The sequence below is a fragment of the Catharus ustulatus genome, chromosome 2 (assembly GCF_009819885.2).
Source record: "Catharus ustulatus isolate bCatUst1 chromosome 2, bCatUst1.pri.v2, whole genome shotgun sequence".
Taxonomy (NCBI): Eukaryota; Metazoa; Chordata; class Aves; order Passeriformes; family Turdidae; genus Catharus; species Catharus ustulatus.
This window is the reverse complement of record NC_046222.1, coordinates 11089387-11112831: the sequence shown is the minus strand read 5'-3', so window position 1 is coordinate 11112831 and position 23445 is coordinate 11089387. Positions and strand designations below refer to the sequence as shown.

At 41.3% G+C, this 23445-nt stretch overlaps 1 protein-coding gene across 5 annotated transcripts in view; it reads left to right on the top strand.

Moving 5' to 3' along the window:
• LOC116992585 (nuclear receptor-interacting protein 1-like) overlaps positions 1-20954 on the top strand; it is a 73911-nt gene extending 52957 nt beyond the window's left edge. For all 5 annotated transcript variants that reach the window (XM_033052360.2, XM_033052358.2, XM_033052359.1 and 2 more), the window contains one exon: positions 12174-20954. In XM_033052360.2, coding sequence (XP_032908251.1) covers positions 12529-16020 — 3492 coding nt within the window. In that variant the 5' untranslated portion in view covers positions 12174-12528 and the 3' untranslated portion in view covers positions 16021-20954. The remainder of the gene's footprint in view (positions 1-12173) is intronic.
• The last annotated feature ends 2491 nt before the right edge of the window (positions 20955-23445 follow it).

Here is a 23445-nt window from a genome sequence, read left to right as displayed (position 1 = left end):
GTCACCCCAAATGGGTTCCAATAAAAGCTTTAACACTAACACAAGCAGTTCCTATATATAGACATGTCTCTCTGTCTAAATATAAATTGCTCCCACTCATGTCTAGACTAACATCAGAGCAGTGCTGGTGTTGAAAGTGGAGGTTAAGAATTAAAAGTATAAACCACACTATTCTTTAAATTGCTACCTGTTACGATGAGCATCTGAACTTTGTGCAGCAGTGCAGCTTTGAGTGCCATTGTGTTCCCAAGACATCTCCTGCTCATGTTGAGGTATCAGAAAGGTGCATGTGCTAGACCTGTAAGCCAAATATTCTCCTGCATGTGTTGAAAGCTTTGAGAATGTATGGGTGCATGGATGGATGGATGGGTGGATGAGTAAATGACTTTCATTGCTGACTATTTTCAGCAGCTGGTTTTTAATGAGTCTTTCAACTGTTGCTACTGTGTTTAATCTGCTCACTTACTGTGCTCAGCATTAGAGAAGCTTTCTAGGAGGTAAATGTTGTCCTGATTGCAGAACAGGTTAGTTAGTTTGATTGTGTTCTGCGCAGACCTTGAGTTCTCTTTTTTTTGTTGTTTTTTTTTTTGGGTTTTTTTTTTGTTAATTGAGAAATATCTGCTGTGCACACAGGTAATTAGGATAAATAAGCAAGTGTTGTGCTTGGAAGTGCACATCCAAATATACAATTGTTTTATTAAGATAAGTGTCTTGGACTGCTCCAAGTTAAAATCTGAGGTCCTGACTCTTTAGCACTGGTCTTGCTATGTGAGTGAGTTTTCCTTTTAGATTTGTAATTTAATGTATATTAGCAATGGCTGAATAGAGTGAAAAGGATGGAAAAAAGTGTCTTTCACTTTCTTTTCATTTAATATAAGAGCTTTTCCTTAGTTTATTTGCTATGCTGCCTAATAGCTCTTATAAAGATAAATAAGGATGGGGCAGCTGCTCTTAAATGTAGGGAATACTAAAACATGTAGTGTACCAATGTGAAGAAAATCAAGTGTAGTGATATTTCTGGTAAGTGTACTAAAAAAAAGATGCATCCAGGAACTTTGATCAAATGCCAACTCTTACATCAGTCCTCTTTGTAATCTTTCTTGCTGATCTGTGACCTTGACCTTGTGTTTGTGTTTGTATGTCAAATCTATTTTAGGGATGGACAATCTAAGTTCAGTTTAATAGGATTTATACTTCTGCTTCACAAGATACCTTAGTAAAATATAAAAATTAAAATATTTGGGTCAGTTAAATTTTCAGTCATCTTTACAGATTTTGGTGGGTTTGAAGACGTTGTTGTTCTTTTAGTTCTGTTTAGGAGATGGTTCTTACAAAGACATCTTTAGCTCACCAATAAACTCTTCTAAATTCAGCATGGGCCTTCTGCCTGGAGGTGGAGATTTTTCTTCAAGCATCTCACCAGTGGCTGTGCTTTTTTTTGGCATTGAGTGAGGTTCAGCAGTGAAAGTAAAGTAGTCCCTGCTCTTTGTCTTTCCTCATGCCACTCATAACCCTGTTTTCCTACAGGGACAACTGCAAAACCAATGCTTGGCAGGATTTTGGGGTTTCTTTGGACTCTGACAAGATCCTTAGTCTCGCTTTCCTTGTGGGAATTTTGTGCCATGTGCACTCAGCAGGTTCTTGAGCACTGCCCTTACTGCAAACACATGGACACAGGGCAGCAGAGTTGGTTGGTCTAACTCTGGCACTTTGGGCATACAAGCTCATAAAGCCTTAGTGAGGTTGTTGGTTTCAGGGGCATTGTGAAATAGGGTCCCAAATTAGCTAATACTTATGTGCAAGTATGGACTAATAGACTTATTTTAATGGGCCTTTTATTTCTGGGGCAATGTTGTTTTATGTAGAAAATCAGATGCTTTCTTCAAAAATCAGTCACACATCTGTGTTTGTTTATTTTATACTTTTTAATTTGGCATAAATGCCTGTTTTAACTCTCTTAACAGTAATGGAACAAACAGTAAGTAGCTTTTTAATTTTTTTTTTTTTTGCTATTGCAATTGTTTTTTCCATGAAGAACTCATTAAAAACAGACATAAAATATTTCCTTTCCACAAATTTGTGATGGTATATTATCTTCTTATAATGCATGGCACCATTATTAGCATAAATTTTAAGAAATTATTTCAAAGTATGTATCCTTAAAGTGAGGGATAGTTAAACACTTCCCCTTACCAGCTATCAGTTGTTTTTGCTATGCTTTTGTGGCAGTAAATAGTATTTTCAGTGGTTTTGAGTTAAGTTTGTGTTTTAATTGTTCTGATTTGACTCATGGCTGGGGGTGAAGTGCATTCCTGTTCTTTGTGTGAGGGTCAGACAATCAGCTCTGTATACATCTATATGACTTCAACTCATTTTACTTAGGGATTTATGTTGTGAATGTTTTTAGATTAACTCTGGCATCATGATAAGGACTTTTTGTCCTTTAGTCTTTACAGGATGTTATGAGCCTCTTCTCCCAAGGTTTCACTGAAGCTGATTTTTATGTTTTATCTTGAATTTTGCTTGGCTTTATTGGTCTTTTGGAGCAGGAAAAAAAATCGTATTTTTTAAAAATTTGAATTGAACTGGTAGAGGCCATCTTACTAATGCAGATTTTTCCTTTCCCACTTAAATGTAGGTATATGAGCCTTTTTTGTGTCCACAACAGACTTTGTAAACTTCATTCACAATAAACTGAAATCTCCTATTACAGCAGAAGTTGTAGTGTCCCCTCTAAAAGAAAACCAAACCCAAACCACAAATCATCTGAGTCTCTAACATGGATTTATGGGGGTTTTACATACAGTTGAACGCTATGTGACTGGGATCCTGTATTTCACCTTTCCTGGAATTCCTGTGTATTTGTGTTCAGTTAGCTGGAACCTATTCTGTTGAGAAGTACACAAAGTGCCTTTCATTCATAACCATGAGATGCTTGGTCCCAAGTGAAACATAGCTATTACTGTCAGTAAAATGCTGTGCATTACTTTTTAGTCCTTTGCTGCACTTTGACATCTGAAACCAATTCTTGGTTAAAATAACATAAAGTGACTTAACATATGCCAAGCCACCTAACATAGTTATTCCAAGAAATACACTGTATTAGTGCACTGTTATCAATAAATGCCTGTTCTTCAGAACCTTCCAACAAGCAGAAGGTCAGAGTTGTGTGGAAATGCATTATCTGCATGCATTGATCATAACTCAAAAGCATGATTGCCCAGGAGAAGTCATTGATTTCTTCACTGTATATTAATCACATTTCATTCTTGGGGAGTTGATGTAGAGTTTAATGCATAATCAGTGATTTGGTTTTGTAGGTGTCAGAGGGAATGGAAATCTGGTTGAGCTTCCTTTTAATTGCTTATTTATAGGGAAGTGGTTTACCAAACATTGGAAAGGTGCATCCTCTGTCCATTCTGTTGTATATTCTGTTCTGAAAACAAGTCTTTGTGTAGATTTTTGTATGTTTTTTGCTCTTGGTCTCTTGAATAAGAAGACTCAATTAACCAAAAGCATTTCTGCTCACTGTATTTCCGAGCTTGGACCATTATCCTTTCCCAGGTTAGTTGAGATTCAGTGACACATGCTATTTCTGTATCCCTGTCCTTAAGGGATGTGTGGTGGGGGTGTAACTTCTCTGCATTATCTTTCTGTTTCTGCCCTTTTTGTCTTCAATAGCAGCAGAACCACTGAGCAGTAACTGATGGGACAGCTTTAGGTGTCAAATACTTGCTTCCTTCACAGGTGGTGTTCATAAATGGAATGTCTGTTCTTCCTCATTCCTTATGATTAGCAAAGACTTGGCAGAGAGTGTGTTTCTAAGTTCATGCCTAGAGTGTTAGCAGATCATAATCAACAAGTGAACTCAAAGATGTGTTTTACAGTGCCATTAGAGAAAAAAATATAAGTATTCCTCTGGTAGTATTTGTAAGAACAAATGTACATGTGTGTGTGTGTCTGGGTAAGGAATTGACTGAAATGTCTGAAACACCAGGTGAATTTTAAGTTACACAAACAGCACACGTGTTTTGTCTCCGAACTGTGCAGAACTTTCCAGCAGGAACTTTTGATGTGCAGGCCAGATCTGGATTAAGCTGTGTATGGTGCTTAAGTGTACTTGTAAACCTTGGAGAGCTGCTACTAAGGCTTTCACAAACTCAGCTTTCAAGGCAATTGTCTGCTCCCCATTTTCTCCTTCCCGTGTACTTCATCTCTTTTGGGGTTTCATTGGGTTTGGGGTGATGTAGGATGAGGGATTTTTTTTTTTTTTTTTTTAATTTCTCAGGGTTTTGGTTGGTTGGTTTGGCTTTTTGTTAGGGCTTTTTTTTTTCTTTTTTTCATTTTCTTTCGCACTCCTTACTGGTATCTTTATGGAGTAAGATACCAAAAAACACAACTCACATGTAACTTGGGGAGAAATGCCTGCCTGTGTTCTGCAATGTTCTGAAACGTTCTCCAATCTCTGCACCACGGTCTGGAAGATGTGGCTGGGATGGATTGAGCACCAGCATGGGATGAGTCTCAGTGTAGCCAGCAGTGCTCAGAATTTGGGTTTTCCACATGGCAATGTTTGCCACAGAGTTTGAGGTGTTCTGACTTGCATGTCTCCTGGCAGGGTGTGCAGCCTCACCTTGCTGCTTCCCCAAGCAACCCTCTGCGTGGGCATGGAAATCTCCCTGACACTTCCACACCTCATTTTGGCACATGCTGGAAATGCTGTGTTCCCCCTCCATAAATATTACGTGCCATACCATCCCAAAGCTCCTCATCGTTGTCATGGGGTGGTGTTCCGGGGTCTGAGTGAGTCACGCATTCCCGGACTGGAGAATCCCATGTGAAATCTGATGAGTGGAGGGACACTTGAGATGAGGTGACTGAATCCCCCTTTCCACACCCCAAATGGAATGTGTAGGAACAGCCTCCCCTTCCCTCGTGTGCCTCTGGCGCCGCTATTAACAACAGCCTTTCCATTTACATTTTAGGGTCTCTTAAAGGCTGAAGTAAAACTAAATAGTCTCTACCACGAGAACAGTTGGGGTTTTTTCTTCCCCATTTAACTTTGCTAACATTTCAGTCCAATGGTCTGTATGTTCTTATTCTCGGAGGAAAAACTGTGTCTTGTGCTCTTGACTCTGGCGATTTTGTGTGACTTGAAGGCTTCTCAGTTACTCAGGGTTTGTGTGCTTTTGTAAAAACAGTAGATGTGGCATCATTTTGTGCTGTTTCATCATCTGTAATGGAATTGGCTTGCTATAGTATTTTTCAAAATCCTATTACTGAAACTGCTGAAATAATCAGAAGGTTTTGATCAGGCTGGTTGGGGTCTACACACCCCATCCCCATAGTGAAGAAAACACCTCTTTCTGTTGTCCAAAACTTGAAGTCAGGTCGGGGCTGGACTTGGCAGCACACAGCTTAACAAAACACAGGGGAGAAGGCTTTTCCTTCCCTGTGCTCTGCAGAATTTGGCCATGGAGCCGTGGCTGTTGCTAATCCTGCGTTATCCAAGGGGTGTTTCGCAGAGGGAGCGATGCTCCGTGTGCTCCGTGCCAGCCTGGAGGGAACAGCCCCAGCTCAGGATGGGGAATGCCAGCTCTGCTGGGCTCAGGAGCCTCTGCAGAATTCCTGGCAGCAGCAGGAGCAACACGATTCCTCATGTGCCCTCTCCTGAGTGAGCTGTCTGAAAGGGATAGGCTGTCCTTCCCATGTTTAAAATGTCTTTTGGAGTCAGTCAGCAAGCCTAGGAGCAGTGAATAATATGCCATGCTCCTGGGAAGAAGCTTATTTTTGCTTTCTCAGACTGATACCCTACAGTTGTAGGAGAGGAGCCTGATTTATTTTATTTAAATGAATTGGTTGTTCAAAAAGGCTTCTGGATTCCCAAGTTCTTTTGAGTGCAGCTGTGGGAGAATTCACCCACTTATTGCTGAGTTTTGCTCCCCCATCTGATAATTTCTGCCTTTTTTTCTTTTTCTTTTTCGAAACTACATTTGCAAAGGGAACCTTCAAAATGTCTTGGCTGCCTGAATCAAAACTGTGAAGAGGTCTCAGCTGCTCCATTCATCTGAACAGATTTCTGACACAAATAAAGCGTGGATTTGGGGAAGCAAAGCACTTAAATACTTTATTCTCTTAAAGCACGTGCTTAAGTATCATTGAAGTACCTGCTTGTTTGTGCAGCTCTGTGCATTTGGTGCCAGGGCTGTTTTGTTGCTCAGAACCTTTGCAAAAAGAGCCGACTAAAGACTGAAGTGCTTTTACCAGCACTCTGAAAACATCCTTCCTGCTGAAATCAAAGGTGTGCAAATTGAGCTTAGTAACTAAATAATTCTGGGACAATAAGTCTCATTACCCATACTCATTCTTAGTTCACTGCAAGGTTCTGCTGCAATACCCAGGAATTCTTTTTTGAGGACCTAATTTCACTATGTTCTTCAGCATTTCACTGCAGGCAGCTGTAAGGATGAGGAATCACTTGAAATCCTGTGTTTTAGGTACTTACTCAGTGCTGGTACTGGAGCTGCTGAGTAACACACTGCCTTTAATATATTTATCCTCAATTATTTTCTGAAGTTTCCATCTATTATTACTCCATCTGGGAAAACAGGGTACAGAGAAGTAAAACCAGAAGTCAGCCAGCCTGTCTGCAGCACAGTGAGTAATTGGACCCCTGGATCCCAAGCTGCCACTGTAATCACTGTACTGCATTCCTCAAATCCGTAATAATTAAAATGACAGTCTGAGCCATTGGCTGATGTGGTGGGCTGGAGCCTTTACACTTGGGAATATGAGAATGGGAAGTCAGTGAAGCTAGTAAGAGACTTTCTGGCTCTTCCAGTAGGAGCTAAGCATTAGAACATCAAATTTATTAAATAACGGAAGATTTTTATTTCACAGACCAGTTTGATTTTAGCTTTACAAATGCATGTTTTGATTCATCTCAACTTAAAAATGGAACGTAAAATTGCTACAGGAGTTTAATCGTCATGAAAGAACTCTGCAAATGTAGTTAATAAAAATATTTTATCTGTGTGAACATATACTAATCTCAGCCTCTATTAATCATTGTAACAATGTGCATGAGTTTGGGTAATGTGTCTTCTAATAAATGTTCATAAAGGCAATCTGCTAGCCATTGCCAGTTTCCTAAGTGAATACCTTAATGATTTTGGTAAGATTTTTTTTTTCTTATGATACTATGAATTGAGACTGCAGAAGAAGACACCTTGATAATACCATGTTTTTTGAATTACCCAATAGATTATGTAACCCTTGTGCTCAAATAATGCTAGTCTCATATTTTTAATTTACTGTGGCTCTCTTTTCCATTTAGCAAAAGGATTTACCTGGAAATGCTCGTCTGGGATATTGGAAAAATGTCTTAATGTGATTTTGCTAGTTAAATTGTGAACTATCTATAATTTCTTAAACAGCAGGAACTGCATATCTAATGGGTGAACTAAAAGTCTTCTGTTTGCTTAGTCTCCAGTTAGGTTTTGCAGTTGAGGTATTCATTCATTCAAAGAATTCTTTAAAAATCAAAATCAAATGTTCAGGAGCAAAAAACAATTGGTTCTGTTGTGCTTTAACATATTAGAAGCTGCATTGTCAGATTTCATTATCTTCTGCAGCAGTAATATTTTATGGTAAGCAAAGGATCTCACAGTTTGTTGTTATTATTCCTTTAAAATCTTTGTGGTGGATAAATATATTTGTAGCTTGCAAACAAAGAAAAACTTCAACTGCAAAAGTGGAATTAATATTCTGGATCTATGCAGTACAGTGAACATTTTAATATTCCCTTATTTTCCCTATATTGCCTACAGTTTCTCCTTGGGCACATTTTAAAAGGCTGAAGAACTGATTTCTCATAGTGTGCTTCACTTGGGGAGTGTCTCACCGGGTTACAGCATTTGTGCTGTGGATTCTGCTACTGCTTGAGTTTTGTCTAGGTAAACATGGCTTAATGAGCTGTAATCACTGAGTGCTCCTGGAGGTTCTGCACAACAATTGGGTTGTTTATTTCTTATGGTACAGAATGCTTCGAGAAGATACTAGAAGTGACAAAAAAAGAGTGCATTTAAAGTAGTTGTGGTCAGGAATGCACTCTAACTTATCAATTTTTTTTGTCATAGTAATTAAATAGGATGTTTGCGTCTAGAGATTCGTAGATCTTAGCAGTTGCTTCAGCCCTTACTGGGAAACAAGAAATCTGCTGCTGTATGATTTCTTTCTCTTTCTTCTGCCTTTTCTTTTAACTTTCTTTTCTTTTTCCTTACCACTGCTCTGGTAATTTCTTAAATACTTAATTTCAAGAAAGAATATTAACATTTTAGTGGGACTTCAGAACTTCTTTTGTACAGTCTATATGTGTTTGGAAGGTAGCTAAATGATTGCCTTAGTGTCCTAGTGAACATTAATTTCCAAAACTGGTTTGGTTTGGCATGGCTGCACCTCAGATGGACATAGTCATGTGAGATTTTAACAATGTAATACTTCTTACAGCACTAGATCAATAGAGGCTTTTTAAAAGGATTGCTGATGTCCTGTTCTAATGTGTTAAGTGCTTTCCAGATTGCATTCTCTTTAAAGAAGCTTCTTTACAGCAACCTGATTTCATTAAATTTATCAGTATTTTCCTAGCACTGGGTAATTAAAATAGAATAAAAAAATTAAAAAGGTGGCAGAACACTTCTTGGAGTAGTTATTGTATATAAACTGTACTGGCTACAAGTGTCATCTCCTGCAAGAAGCTTTTGGAGTACCTGAGGGATTTGCATAAATGCATTATCTTTTTTGAATTACTCATAGGTGTAGTGAGTAAGGCTATACTGAATATTGGCTTAATGGTGCATTTGTTTGGGACTCTATCTTAAAGGTCACCTGTAAGCCTTGCTTTTACCCCATGGTCAGAAATCCTGACAAAATTTCAATTTTATTGTCTTAAATGCCATGCAGAGGGTATCAAGTGCAATGTTAATAATAGCATACTGTCAGCTGTTTGAGACATGAAAATTTGGTTGCAGATAAACAGTTTACTTTTGGAAGCTGGAAAAATAAATTCTCCAGATAAAGTGCATTCCCAAATGTTTGAGGAAATTAGTCCAATTGTATTGCTGTTACTGTTGTTGGATGTTTGATGTTTTCATTGGAAGTCTTGTTTTGGTTTTCTTTTAGGGATTTGTTGTTTGTGATTTTTTTATTCTGTTTTTGGGCTGAAACTCTGCAAAAGCCCAGCCAGAGGTACAGAGGTTTTTGAAGGAACAGTAAGATGATCAATAATTTTCAGTTAGCTGAATCCACTTTTGTTTCATGTTTCAATTGTCTTCTACAATTAATTATGTAAATGATGGTTAATGTGGACATGTATTTCTGAGAGAAGTACTGAGACCTCAGTAATAGCTAACAGCTTTCCATTTGATATTTAAATGCATGGATATACACATTTACACTACAATGCATTGCTGATTAGATTTTTTGTTTGCATTTGTTTTGGGTGTTTTGTTTTTTTTTAAGATAGATCAATTTTTGCACTTTTTCTAGATGACTTAAAACCAAATAAGGGAGTATTTGCCCTGGGAGATTAAGGACAGTTAACATTACAGCTATTTAATAGTTCTTATTCTTTACATTTTTAAGATCTGATTATTTTCTGACTTCTAGTTGCCTGTAGGTATTGAATTAAAAACTTGCCTTTGGGAAATCAATCATAAAATATTCATTCACTTTAAGGAGGCAAGGATTTCATCTGTGTACATCCTTTTTAAACTTGTAAATACAAGTTTTCAATGGAGTTTTAGCCCGTGAAAGCAAATTGCAGAGTTTAGTATGCAGAAGGACACTTACCTTTGCTCATGTTGAATATTAGTACCAATTTAGCACTGAATGAGTGAAGGAGGATGCATGTGTGGTGTCATGATCTCATTATTGAGCTGTGGTGACTGCAATGTTCGTGCTGCCATTGACCAGCCCAATAAGGGAAACTGAAGAGATGCATCCAGCACTTTATAACAGCATCCAGCATTTTATAACAGCTTTTTATTCCACACTGCCCCATCCAAAAAAAAAGTATTTAGTAGAGATATTATACACTTTTGAAGAATAACAAGACTTCAGGGAAGAACTGGTTTGATTTGGTTTTGCCATAATGTGTTTCATGTACAGAAGGGATATAAAGGTGAAAATCCTCCAGGGAAGGGAGGATTTTGATGCCAGGATTTATGTTGCATCAGGAGCATAAGCAACCTTTTCCCCACTCTTATCACATGATTGTTCTAAAAACTTGTTGTGTTTGGGTGTTGTAAGAACAACAGATTGCACCCCTGTTGTGTTACCATACTGGATTTTGCATTGGTGTATAGTCCTGGGCAGAACTAACAACTTTGTTTCTCCTTTCAGCAGTATCATCCACCTGCCAAACAAAAATATGCTCATATATGTATGATGCTGTCTATTTTGTTATTTGGAAACATGTGCAATGTGAAACTAAACATTGGCTTTAGGCCTGCCTTTTCCTATTAGTTCAATTTAAGAGTAGGCTGTGTGTCCTGTTTATTTACATTTACAGAAGAAAAGTTCGCACGACTGTGAAGTAAAATTCATTGGATTTTAAAAAACTGTGTTTAGAGTGGTTCAAGATTTTCCTTTCAGGTTTGCTATTCCTTGTTTTTAGCTTCAGAGTAGTGAAATTCAGAGAAGGCTTGTAGTAGCTGTGGTTATGATAAGTAAGCTTTGCATAAATATATACATATATATATAATGTATAAATATAATGTACAGTAATTTCACGAATACAAGCCGCACCAATTTGACTAAGATTTTGCTCCTAAACCGGAAATGCGGCTAATAATCAGGAGTGGCTAATACAACCTCAGAAGTGCCTGCCAGAGTGCTGAGCGGAGCAGCTGCAAAGTCGGCATTTTGCGATTGTTACAAATCGCTACTCTGTTGCACCGCGGGTGGAGCCTGGCTCCCTGTAGGCAGCACGGGGGGCGGGGAGAGAGGCGGGAGAGCTCTCTTTCCTCCTCTGCCACAGCCCAGGGGAGAGACGGGGGGGGCCCGGCGCCGCCATTGCCGCAGCCCGGGGAGGAGAGGGGGGACCCGGGCCGCCCCTACCGCGGCCCGGGGAGGTGGGGGGAAGCCCGCGCCGCCATTGCTGCGGCCCGGGGAGGGGGGGAAAGCCGGCGCCGCCATTGCTGCGGCCCGGGGAGGGGGGTGGAAGCCCGCACCGCCATTGCCGCGGCCCGGGGAGGGGGGGGGAAGCCGGCGCCGCCATTGCTGCGGCCTGGGGAGGGGGGGGGAAGCCGGCGCCGCCATTGCTGCGGCTCGGGGAGCCGACGGGAGCCCCGCGCAACCATTGCTGCGGCCCAGGGAGGAGGGGGAAGCGCGCACCGCCATTGCTGCAGCCCGGGGAGGGGGGGGAAGCGCGCGCAGCCATTGCCGCGGCTCGGGGAGCCGACGGGGTGCTTTGTCCCCGCCCGCCGCCGCCGCGGCAGGAGCGGGGAAACTCCGTCCCTGCCCGCCGCTGGCGCCACGGGCGTGGGAAAGCTCCGTCCCCGCCCGCCGCCGCTGCCGTAGGAGCAGGGGAAGCTCCGTCCCTGCCTGCCGCCGCGGGGCAGCGCCGACCCGGGGTGACTGAGCCCAGTGGCAGCGGCGGCCAGCCCCGAGCGGCAGCACCGGGCTGGGCCATCTGGCCCCGTCAGCGGCCCCTAGCGGGCCGAGCCTGCACAGCCTTAGCTCAGCCAGTAAACCCCGCCCTCCCGCGGTTCTGTTACTAATTGCACGCGGGTCCTCGCTGCGAACGACAAAGCGGCTTATATTCGGGTGCGGCTTATCTATGGACAAAAACCGAAATATTTGCCAAGACCCAGAGATGCGGCTTATAATCAGTGCGGCTTGTATTCGTGAATTTACTGTATAAATTTTTGCATAAAACTTTATCTCAGAATTGTTTTCATGAAGTTCTTTAAATTCCATGTATTTTGTCCTTTATTTGATTTTTAGCTTCTTCTGGAATGTGTGTGTTGTTCATGTATCCTGAATCTCTGCTTAAGATAATGCATGGAGGGTTGGATTCGATTTATTTTCTTTTTTTTTTTAAGGAAAAAATGTCTTATGCAATTACATCTTAATCCTAAATGTTTTCTTTTTGTTTTGTGTTTCTGACTTAGGAGTTTTATGTGCTTGGTGGAGATGGAAAAGGAAGAAAGGCAAGCTGACCTCCTGAAGAAAGAAGGCAGCAAATACTTAATGGAACTTTTTTTCTGTGAAACCATGTTTTGAGTGCTCCTAGACATCATCCATAAATACCCTAGATATCAGCTGATTGCTATGATTGGAAACCTGGCTCATCAAACAGTGTACACTGGGAGAAGCCTGCCTAGGATAATACATTTTCTGTTGTTTCTGAAAGTCTCTAAGAAAACTCTATAGACATCTACCTGTTATTAACTCTGCATCTTGATTGAGCAAAACTAGTCTTTGAAGTGAACAGAAACAGAGCCTTTTTGGAAACTTTTATTGAACATGACTCATGGAGAAGAGCTTGGCTCTGAGATGCACCAGGATTCTGTTGTTCTAACTTACCTAGAGGGATTACTAATGCATCAAGCAGCAGGAGGCTCAGGTACTGCAGTTGACAAAAAGTCCACTGGCCATAGTGGGGAGGATCAAAACTTTAAGATTTCAGGAAATATATTTCCCAGCTGTCAGAGTAATGGTCCAGTTCTTAACACGAGTACATATCGAGGATCTGGCATGCTGCACCTCAAAAAAGCAAGACTGCTGCAGTCTTCAGAAGACTGGAATGCAGCAAAGAGAAGGCGCTTGTCTGATTCCATTGTGGATTTAGATGGAAAAAAGGAAGCTTTGTTGGCTGGCATGGTTGAAAATGTGCCTAAAGGCAAACAGGATAGCACATTACTTGCCTCTTTGCTTCAGTCATTCAGCTCTAGGCTGCAGAGTGTTGCTCTGTCACAGCAGATTAGACAGAGTCTTAAGGAGCAGGGTTATTCTCTTAGCCATGATTCCTTACAAGTGGAGAAAGATTTAAGGTGCTACGGTGTTGCATCCAGCCACCTGAAGACTCTGCTGAAGAAGAGCAAAGCAAAAGATCAGAAGCTGGACAGCAGCCTGCCTGACATCACAAAGAACCTGCCCAAGGAGAGGTTTATAGAATCCCCTCATGCGGTGCAGAGCGGCCCCAAGGTGATGAACGAGCCCCTGTCGTGTGCTGCGAGGTTACAAGCTGTCGCAAGCATGGTGGAGAAACGATCCAGCCCTGCTGCTTCGCCCAAGCCCAGCGTGGCGTGCAGCCAGCTGGCTCTGCTCCTTTCCAGCGAGGCCCACTTGCAGCAGTACTCCAGGGAACACGCTCTAAAAGCACAAAATGCCAACCAGATTGCGAGCGAGAGGCTTGCAGCGATGGCCAGGCTGCAGGAGAGCGCTCAGAAGGACATGGGCCAGTTCGGCTTGGCCAAAGGGATGACGAGCCATCTCAATGGCCAGGCAGGATCGTCCCCCAAAACAGTCCCTAGCAAAGGCAGCATGGCACCTTTTCAGAGCTCGGTGGGAATCATGCACTCGCCCCCCAAAACTGTGGGATACAAAAGTACTGTGGAAAAGAGTAACCTGAAAACCTCTCCCAGCAACAGTTTGCTCTTACATCTGCTGAAAAGCCAGAATACCACCAAGCACGTGAAAGGGCGGGAGCAGAGTGAGAGAGCCAGCATTTTTGAAGACAGCAGCACACCAACAACTGTTGATGAGTATTCAGACAACAATCCCAGCTTTACAGAAGACAGCAGTGATGATGAAAGCTCCCACTCTAACTGTCTTCCTATAGACCTATCCTTTAAACAGAGGACAGATAAACCAGATGCAGGTCCACCTGCATCACTGGATAACCTGACTCAGTCCTTGCTTCGTAACTGGGATCCAAAAGCTTCCTGTCCAGAGACCAAGGAAGAGAAAGACACTCCGAAAGCTTCTAAGCTGAATCCCCACCAGAAAGTAACACTACTTCAGCTGTTACTTGGGCATAAGAGTGAAGAACAGGTAGACAAGAGTAATGATCCTCAGGGACCACACAGTACAGCTGATGTGGCAAAATTCACTGTACAGACTGGGAAAAGGACTCCTGTTACTGACAGTCCCAGTGCCAACAGAATGACTCCGTTAAGCACTCCACCCTTGCTGGCTTCTGCAAAAGCAGACTCTCCTATAAATCTCTCGCACCAGTCGCTGGCTGTCAAGCGGAGCTCGCCGCCCTTCGCCTGCAGCATCCAGCCAGACAGACTGATGAATTCCGCATCTAAACACTTGATAGACCTGTCCAAAAGCAAAGAAATTCAAGGAGCTAAGCTGAGCAGAACCGATAGTCCCCAGAACTCCTCTGCATTCAGTGCCAGCAAGCTGCTGCAGAACCTGGCTCAGTGCGGCATGCAGAGTTCCATGTCGAGTGAGGAACAAAGAGCTAGCAAACAGCTGCTGGCAGGGAACATGGATAAACCTGTGGGCTTGATTGATAGATTGAACAGCCCTCTGCTTACGAATAAATTGGGTATGCATGAAGAAAATAACAAAATATTCAGTTGTCAGCCAGCACCCGCTGAACAAGGACTTCCAGGTTCGGAAATAGAAAATCTCCTTGAAAGGCGCACTGTCCTTCAGCTGCTTCTGGGAACTCCCAATAAAGGGAAAAGTGAAAAGAAAGAGAGGGTGCTTTTAAGAGATGAAAGTTCTCAAGAACAGACAGACAAGGCTTTGAATGAGCAAATATTGACGGTGAAAATAAAAACTGAGCCATCTGACGAATCAAATGTTCCTTATAATTCAAATGCACAACAAGTAAGAGAATGCAAGGGTAACAAATTCCAAGGGTTTGTTCATTCACTGCAGAGAAACACAGCTACTTCTCCAGCATCTGAGGAGGTGAAATCTGAGCCGCTTTCACCTCAAGATTTCTCTTTTTCCAAAAATGGCCTGCTAAGTAGGTTGCTGAGACAGAATCAAGACAATTACCCCGCAGATGAGCTGGACAGGAGTCACCGAAACAACGAGCTGACACACCTTGAATCCAAGAGTCTTTGCACAGTACCGAAGAAGAGGAAGCTTCACGCTGAGCCTTTGGAAAGCCCATTAAAAAAGATGAAAAGTAATGTGTCTGATGCTGGAAACAATCATGCTTCTCCTACTGAGGCACTGTACGGGCCTTTGCTTAACCAGCAAGAACTGAAATTCAGCAGAAGTGATGCTGAATTTAAATATGCTGTAAGTCATGGTTCAAATAGTGAAACTGAAAATAGGAGTTGGTCTAGAGATAGTAAAGGCTTTAATGTGTTGAAACAGCTGCTTCTCTCAGAAAACTGTGAGAGAGATCTGTCACAACATAGGAATAACATACTAACAGAGGGCAAGAAAAAAGGAAACAAAACCAGTGCAACAATCAATAAACCTGAATTCACCATTTCTTCCGTAAGATCGTTGGTGGGAAGCCCTGTGCAACAACAGAACAATTGTGTAGATCACAGAACATTTCAGTATCCCGTAGCAGTAAAAAGTCCTGCCAGCTCCCCCTTCCCCGAACATTTGGGCAGTACAGTGTCCAGACTGGAGTCCGACCAGTTCAGCATGTGTTCCATGCCCGGTGAGAAGGGGCCCATCAGATGGGTGATCACGGGCATGGACAAGAACGATTATGAGAAAGACTCTCCGAGACTGACCAAAACCAACCCAATATTGTACTACATGTTACAGAAAGGCGGCAGCTCTGTCAGCAGCCAAGAAGCACATGACAAAGAAATTTGGAATGAGCCTTCATTTACCGAGAGTTCAACTCGTGTTACAATCAAAGAGGAGTTGACATCTGACACAGAGCTTAAAACTCCTTTTAGTAACTTAAGAAGCCCTTACAACAGCCATATGGGGAGCAACACCTCTCATCAGCATGGTGGTGTGAATGGAGAAGTGCATGGACTTCTGGAAAAAGTGCGAACAATCAAAAAAGAGCCAGAATAAACTGCAGCCTCCTCAGTGAGTTTACAATCAGCAGTTTTGAATCTTTGTTTAAAAAAAAAAAAAAAGAAAAATGAGTATGAACATGACTACTGTATAAATTGAGCATGATTTTAAAAAAAAAAAGCATGGTCTAATTGAAACATGTTTTCATTTGATAAACTTTTTATTTTTCTGGTGATGTTATTTAAAATACATGTAGATAAAATTTGCTTTACAGTAGATTGTCACAAGGAAACTAGAAGGGTTGTAATTTGTACAAGACGTTTCTGTATGTATCAGATTAAGTTATGAGTACTCTTTGATCAGAGTCTTATTTGGATCTGCAAGCTTTTGGTATAACATAAAGTGTAAGCGTACAGCCTAGGTGGTGGTAATGCTGCGTTTCCTCCCTCCCTGTAAAATAATCCTTATTTTTTTGAAGCCTGAGCATAGAGAAAGTGTACTTTTTTTTTTTTTTAATGTTTTAATATGTTTTGTGAAATTTTAAGAATAACTTTTAAGAAATGGAGCAGTCCGTCCAAGGTATTAGCTCGTCATATTGGAAAACCTGCATCAGTGTTAATAATTGAAGTGCACTGAAATGTATTTTTTAGTGCTTCCAAAATTTGTATTGTTATTTTTAAATCTTGTTTGTGGTCCTGCCAGAATAGTGGTGTAAAATCTATTTTTCTTCCTTGCCCTGCCTCTCAACAAATGCCTTCCTCAGAATTCTTAGCCATAGTTATGAGTTACTAGTTAGAATTAAGGGTTTTTTCTAGGTTTTTATAAGAAGGGCAGATTTTCATAGGCCATGCAAGTACTGCATGAGTCCTTTTGTCGGCACATTCCTGTCACTTCCCTGCCTAAAAGGGGAAAGCCAAAATGCCTCTGGGAGTAGCGTGATTGAGAAGGCTTAGGACGTGTATTCAGTGAGGAAAATGCTGGAAAGCTTGTGAAGGGGATGAGCGGAATTGTCTGTTCAGCACCATCCTGCTTCCCTGTGGAGGAATACCAACTGCACTAAAGCAGCACATCAGACTTTCACTCAAAGATGGAATAGGATTTTAATGAAAAATGTGTTGACCTCTTCCTACAACGAGGGAAAAGAATCTATAATCTGCCAATATTTATTACTCTCTCAACAGCTGATCCATGCTTTAATGCACTACCCTTTCACTGCAGAAAATCTGGCTTTAGAATAATTTTCCAGGTAGCGCTGAGGATAAAACTGTGGTTTTGTCATGTTCTGTAATGGATAGTGGGATATGTCTGAGAAATCCTTCCCTGCCCTTTTCCTCAATCCCCACCTGTGCTGTGATTTGTAACATCTGGCGATATCAGCCTGAGATGGGAGGAACTGAAAATTGCAGTCAGAGCTGAGACACCTTAAAAGAATTGCTGGCTGGGGAAGCGTCTCGTGGCTCTGCTTTCCCGTTAGCACTGTCAGTGTTAACTCCATTTGCAGCCCTTATTTCTCTGGGGGGAGGAAGAGGACAAAATCCAGTTCTTCTAAATTATATGAATTATTGGCAAGCAGTTCTGCTGAACTTTTTACTCCTCTAAAAAAAAAAAAGGTTCTCTGTGGCTTCTTGATTTCACTGATAATCCTCTCTGCCATCAGCAAGCAGCTAAGCAGTTGGCTTGCACGGTTAATGAAAGCTGCACTCTGGTTTAATTTTGTCTGTTTTCCCCGTGGCGAGCTGATGACATGACAAAACTGCTGTGTCTGTCCATCTCCTGTCTGCATAGCAGACATGAGTGACGGGGCATTTTGCTCTTTTCTGTCTGGTTTGGTTTCAGAGATCCTTTTCCCAGACTCGTGGCTTGCTGGGACAGAGCAAGCTGTTGTCCCTCTCTTGTCCCTGTCCCCATCCTGAGATCAGTTCCTCCTCTTTCCACTGCAGTTCCTACTGAAAGGGACTTCTCCTGTCTGACAGCTGGAAAATGCACCACTATTCTGTTTTGCCTCCCTCTGGGGGATACCTTCTTTTAGGGAACACAAATATTTGGCAGTATCTGGTATAACACATTCCCCCCTGGTTTTTATGAGAAATAACAGAGCAATTAAAGATATATTTTTATGTTATTTCGGTGAAGCATAATATATTAATGGGCTGTACAAAGAAGATTTATATTTTAAAACCTTCACGCAAATCTAATATCATTTTAAATGTCATTGTCTGAAGTCTAATATAAAAATAAAATTTTGTTTGTCTTTAATATTGCATTTATAAGTGGCCCAATGACAATTCAGATGTCTCATAGAATAACCATTAATGAGATAAAGTATATTTTGGATTGACAGTGGAACTGAATTCTTTTTATATGAGTCAACCCAGCAGAAATATTAAAAAGATGGTATTTGTTCCATCCATTAAATGTCTTTTAAAGTCTTAATTGATTATTTTTCTTGAAACAATGTGTATATAGGTAGGAAATGTATACAATATAGAGTAATAGATGGTCCCCAGACTAAATACAAGGCTGTAATTTGCTTGAAGAACTCCACAGGAAAATGCAGTGTGGGAGGATGTGGAATTACCTGGTTGAAAAAAACTTCTCCTAAGTCCAGTTGAGGTGAAGAGTAGGGAAGAGATTCTGACCCTAACAAAAATATACTGGAATCGAGCAATGCTCTGACCTTTGTATTTATTCTAGGGTAGTCTATTGTTATAATATATACTTTTGAACATTTAGTTTTGAAATTTTTATAAAACAGTTAAGTTAAAATGTTAACAGTTTGACCAGTTAAGGATTTAGCTTTCTTTTTAATTGATGTTAATTAAAAGGTATTGCCATTCTCACAGACGTCAGTAAACTCTAATATACAACAATTTAAGTTTGGGACATGGAAGAATCTTATCTCTTGTAGACATTGCAATCTCAAACAGCAGGTAACAAGGCTGAGGCCCTTGAGAAAGGGCAGGACATGCCAAGGGACTGCTCAGCCAGCTGCTAAGAGGGCAGCTGTCTCCTCCTACATGGAATTCTCCAGTATCACGGGTGTTACCCCCTCCCTAGGGAAGAGAGGTCTTTGAATCTACCCCATCCACTTTTACAGCATTGACACCTTAGGACCAAAGGCTCTTTAATTATTTTTTGTCTTGTAGCATGAGTGAGTAAAAAGAAGTTGCTATTTTTTTTTTCCTTGGGGACTTTTCCATCAGAAAAGAGGGGTGTGGGAGCTGGATTTGTTGACCCAGGAGAGACTGGTAGGGCTGGCCACATTTTCCCAAGCAGCTCTAAGATCCCTGATTTTCACCAGTCCCTGTAGATGGGATTGCAAACCAAGGTCATCTCTGGAGTAGCACTCGGTGCTCTCAGCAACTCCTGTGTCCTCTAGGTCTTTAGACTATGGATTGGGGTCTTGGCAGATCTCAGCAGCAGCTGTACAGGCAGGGTGGTGCAGTGGGTGCTGCTGTGTGATCCCTGCTCCATCAAAGGAGCAGGGAGGGAGGGGAGAGCACATCCCAGTTACAGCCAGCTGAGACTGCTGGGGGAAGCTGCCTCCAGCTCTCAGAGCACTGAGGAAGGGACTTAGGGAGTTGTCTCTATACCACAATTCAGCCCCTTGGAGCTTTAACCTGAATTAACTTTGGCCCCACATAGCTGGGGAGGGCTTGGGCTGTGGAGCGCCTGTGCCTTGCTCGAGGGCATCACCAGCGCCTGGTGGAACGCCCAAAGCCGCTGGATTTGGGGATTGACTCGGAACTGCCATGCAGATATGCCTTTTTTTTCCAGAGGGAAGTGTCTGGGACTCAGATATCCAGGTTTCTAGGTCTCCTCTGCCAAAGCTTGAGGAAATGATGGTGGCTAACGCATGACCGCAGAATCAAAGGTGGGGAGCTGGAGGGCTTCTCTACTGACACCACAGAGCTGGGCAGCTCAGTTTGAGAGGTTTCTATGAGATCAAAAGGGAATTCAGCCATAACTTTTACTTTTCGTAGCCATTTACTCTTAGTGATGTTTTTAAATTTTTAATTTACAAATGTTTTTAAGCAAAAGAAATGAGTGGTTTAAATTTTCCCTGTTAAATGTTGGTGAAAGTATTACAGCTCTCATTGACGTCAGTGACATGATATTACCAGTTTGTTCTCTGCCACATCTTACAGAGGAGTAAACTGGTAAGTATATATTATATATATATTTATATATAATGTAAATATGTTGACTTGTTACACCTATAATATGTTGAAATTGGTTTTTAAAAGGTGATGTAAATAGTGGTTTCCTTAATGAAAAATACATATTTTGTATTGTTCTAATGCAAAGGAAAAAAAACCTTTTAATCTTTTTTGTTATGTATATTCCATGTATAAGTGTAAATATGATCACATAGGTTTTAAAACTTTTGCATGTATGTATACAGTTGCAAGTCTGGAAGAATGTATAGAAAAAAATCTTTTATTTAAAGTTGTGATTACCTGCTGCATGAAAAGTGCATGGGGGACCCTGTGCATCTGTGCGTTGGCAAAAAAAAAAAAAATGTCTTAACAAGTCAGGTCAGTTCAAAACACAACAGTATTCCACTTCTGGACATGACTTCTGCTGTGGTATTTTAGCTTTGTGAAAGAATGTGCTTCAATTCAAAAGGGTCTGGAAAAAAAAAAAGCAAAACTACTTTTAAAACATGAAGTGCTCATACAACTATAATAAGTCATGTAAGTTCAGGACTCCATTTTGCATAACTGAAATATTGTACCAGGACTATTCCATCCCTGTAAAACAAAGGAGTATTGATTCTCATTGCCATACATAAGAATTCGGGATTTTACCACAACCAGTTTTATTGTGATGTGTCTTCAGTAATTTAACTGGTCTCATTTTTTTTTATTAGAAATTAATTTCCTCATGTGATGTCACAAAACTGTACATACTGCAGTGTGAAGTTTTTTTAAATCTTTCAGTGTTTACTTCCTGCAGAAGATTTGAATAAATGAGAAAAATGCATTGTCTTGATGGTTTTTAAATCTGCTTTATTTCATGTGTACTTTGTGTTATGGGAGTGTTAGTTGGGCGCTTTGCATCACTGCTGTTGATAAAAACTTCTGACAGAAGTAGCTTAAGGAACTTACACACACAGCCTTCAGCAAGGCTACTGACTGGAAGCTGAGAGTTGTGGAGCTGGAAATGAAACAATCTAAATCAGATTAGCAGCTTTACTTCACAAAGCTCTGTATTATGTTTTATTTAAATGCCCTTCTGCTTATTAACTTGAAATCAGTGACCATAAACTGGAAACCTCTAAATGGGAATTCTCATGTGAAAATAATTTTGAATGTTAAAACATTGTTCAGGTCCCTTATGCAGGGCAGAAACATCTGCTTTCCCACTAAAATCTACTTTGGTTCCTATCACAAAAAGGACTTCTCAGTTCATTCTAGTTATGTCCTTAAGCAAGCATGTAGAGTAAGTGAACACTGTTATTTGCCCATGATGCCCACACAAAGGTTTAACAGTGCATGTCCATAATCTTTTAGACTTCTTAAGACAGTTTATGACATTAGTGCAAATCATGGATTGCAGCGGTAGTGCAAGTGCTGTTTCTCCAGAAAAATTGTGTTCCAGAGTGTCCAGACAGTGTCTGGAACTGTACAGTTGCAAGCAAGCACATAGGATGGGTCATGACTGTCTTGGGTAACACTAACAGTTATTTTCATGAATCATCCTACACTTCCTGGTCTCAGCAATAACTTTGTGTGCCTGAACTTCTTTGGAAGCAGTCTGGAAAGAAGAAAATGTAACACATAAAGGTAACTTTAAAAGAGTAATTCCAAATCCATAGATCTCATCTAGGGCTTCCTAAACTGTATAACTGAGCATTTTAATTGTTCAGTATCCAAAATGGAACAGGATGGGGATGCTTTCTCACTTGGGATACATCACCTTGCAGTATGGATGTCATGCCACCAGTGATGCTCAGCTGTGCTTCAGAGGGAAAGGACCCTGACCCAGCTTCTGCACAGACTCTTCTCTCTGTAAGTAGGCTTGATGTGAGGGGTCAATGGCTGAGCCAAAATGCAGCCACCTGGAAAAGCAATATCCCTAAGGAGCCAATCTAATCTTCTAATGGCAGTGCAGCTTGGAAATAATTTCTTGAAATACATGGATTCATCAGAGCTTTGTTTCTTTTGCTTTTCAGTCTGCCCACCAGGCAAAGCCAACACTGTTTCTCCAGTGGTTATGTCCTAGGACTGTTCCAAGGAGCACCTGAATATCTCTGTCTTTTCTGTTACTATTTGGTGGGGGCTTCAGGCTCTATTAATTCACTGTATTTATTCAGTTGTGCTTTAACACCAAGTAAAACTTGCACAGTGCCTACCAGAACAAGCAGGGCTGTGGAGCTGAGGGTAGGGTGTGCTGAACAGCCTGCAGGGTGATGAGGATGTGGAATGGGTGTGCAGTCCCAATTCCCCTGTGAGTGAATGCTAGCAGCTGAACCACAGCTTGGTGGTTCAGAATGAACTCACTCAGAAGTGCTTCACACTGCCAGTGAACTCTTCACAGACAGACCTGTGGTCACCTGGAATCGTCTTGGTCCCCAGCTCATTCATCACAAAATGAAAATTGCATGCGGTGTTGATGTTTGGTTGTTTGTTTTTGGGTTTGTTTTTGTTTTTTTTTTTTTCCAAAACAGCTGCTGGATGAGGGAATCTTCATTTCTGCTTCAGAGATTTCCAAATGGGAGGGGAGATAGCAATTGTATTAATGGGACTTGGCACCCCAGTCTTCTCTGCTCCTGAGTGAAATGAGCTGCAGCGTTGTGGGTGTCAAGGACAGGTGTGGACTCAGATCATTTGCAGGGATGTGCATTGTGAAAGCCTTTATGAGAGCAGAGAAACTTACTGCAGTAGTACAAATGCGTCTTTAAATTAGAAAAGTAAAGCAAATTATTCTTCACTGACTGTAAACTTGCCAAGAAAAATGTGGGTTTGAAACGAGAAGAATACAATGACAATGTTTTGCTGTATGGCACAGCTTGGCACATTAGGGCTGTGGAATACACTCATGGGAATGTCTGTAGGGACCTGATATGAGCCTAGAGCAGAGGCTAGGATATGCAGGCAATAATTGCTGATAATATTTTTATTTCTTTTTGATTGTCAGAGTGACTCAAAGGGAGCATGGCACAAACTTGGAGCATAAAAATCCTCTCTGCTGGTAGCTATCAATGCTGCTAATGAAGGAGCATATGCTGATCCCAGCTCACAGCAGCCCACTTTGATTTGGCTTTCTAAGGAATGCTCACTCTTAATGGATAAAGAGATTTGCCACTATTTCCAGATTACTTTTCTGGTTAAATTACTCAGAACTTAGCTGATGAAAAACAAACATAATGTGAATATGCCAGTTAGATAAACCTGATACCTGCTTCCACAGTTAAAGTCAGCATGTGCCTTCAGTGCATTGTGGTGTTTTGGGGAGGGATGGAGAAATAACTGTCCT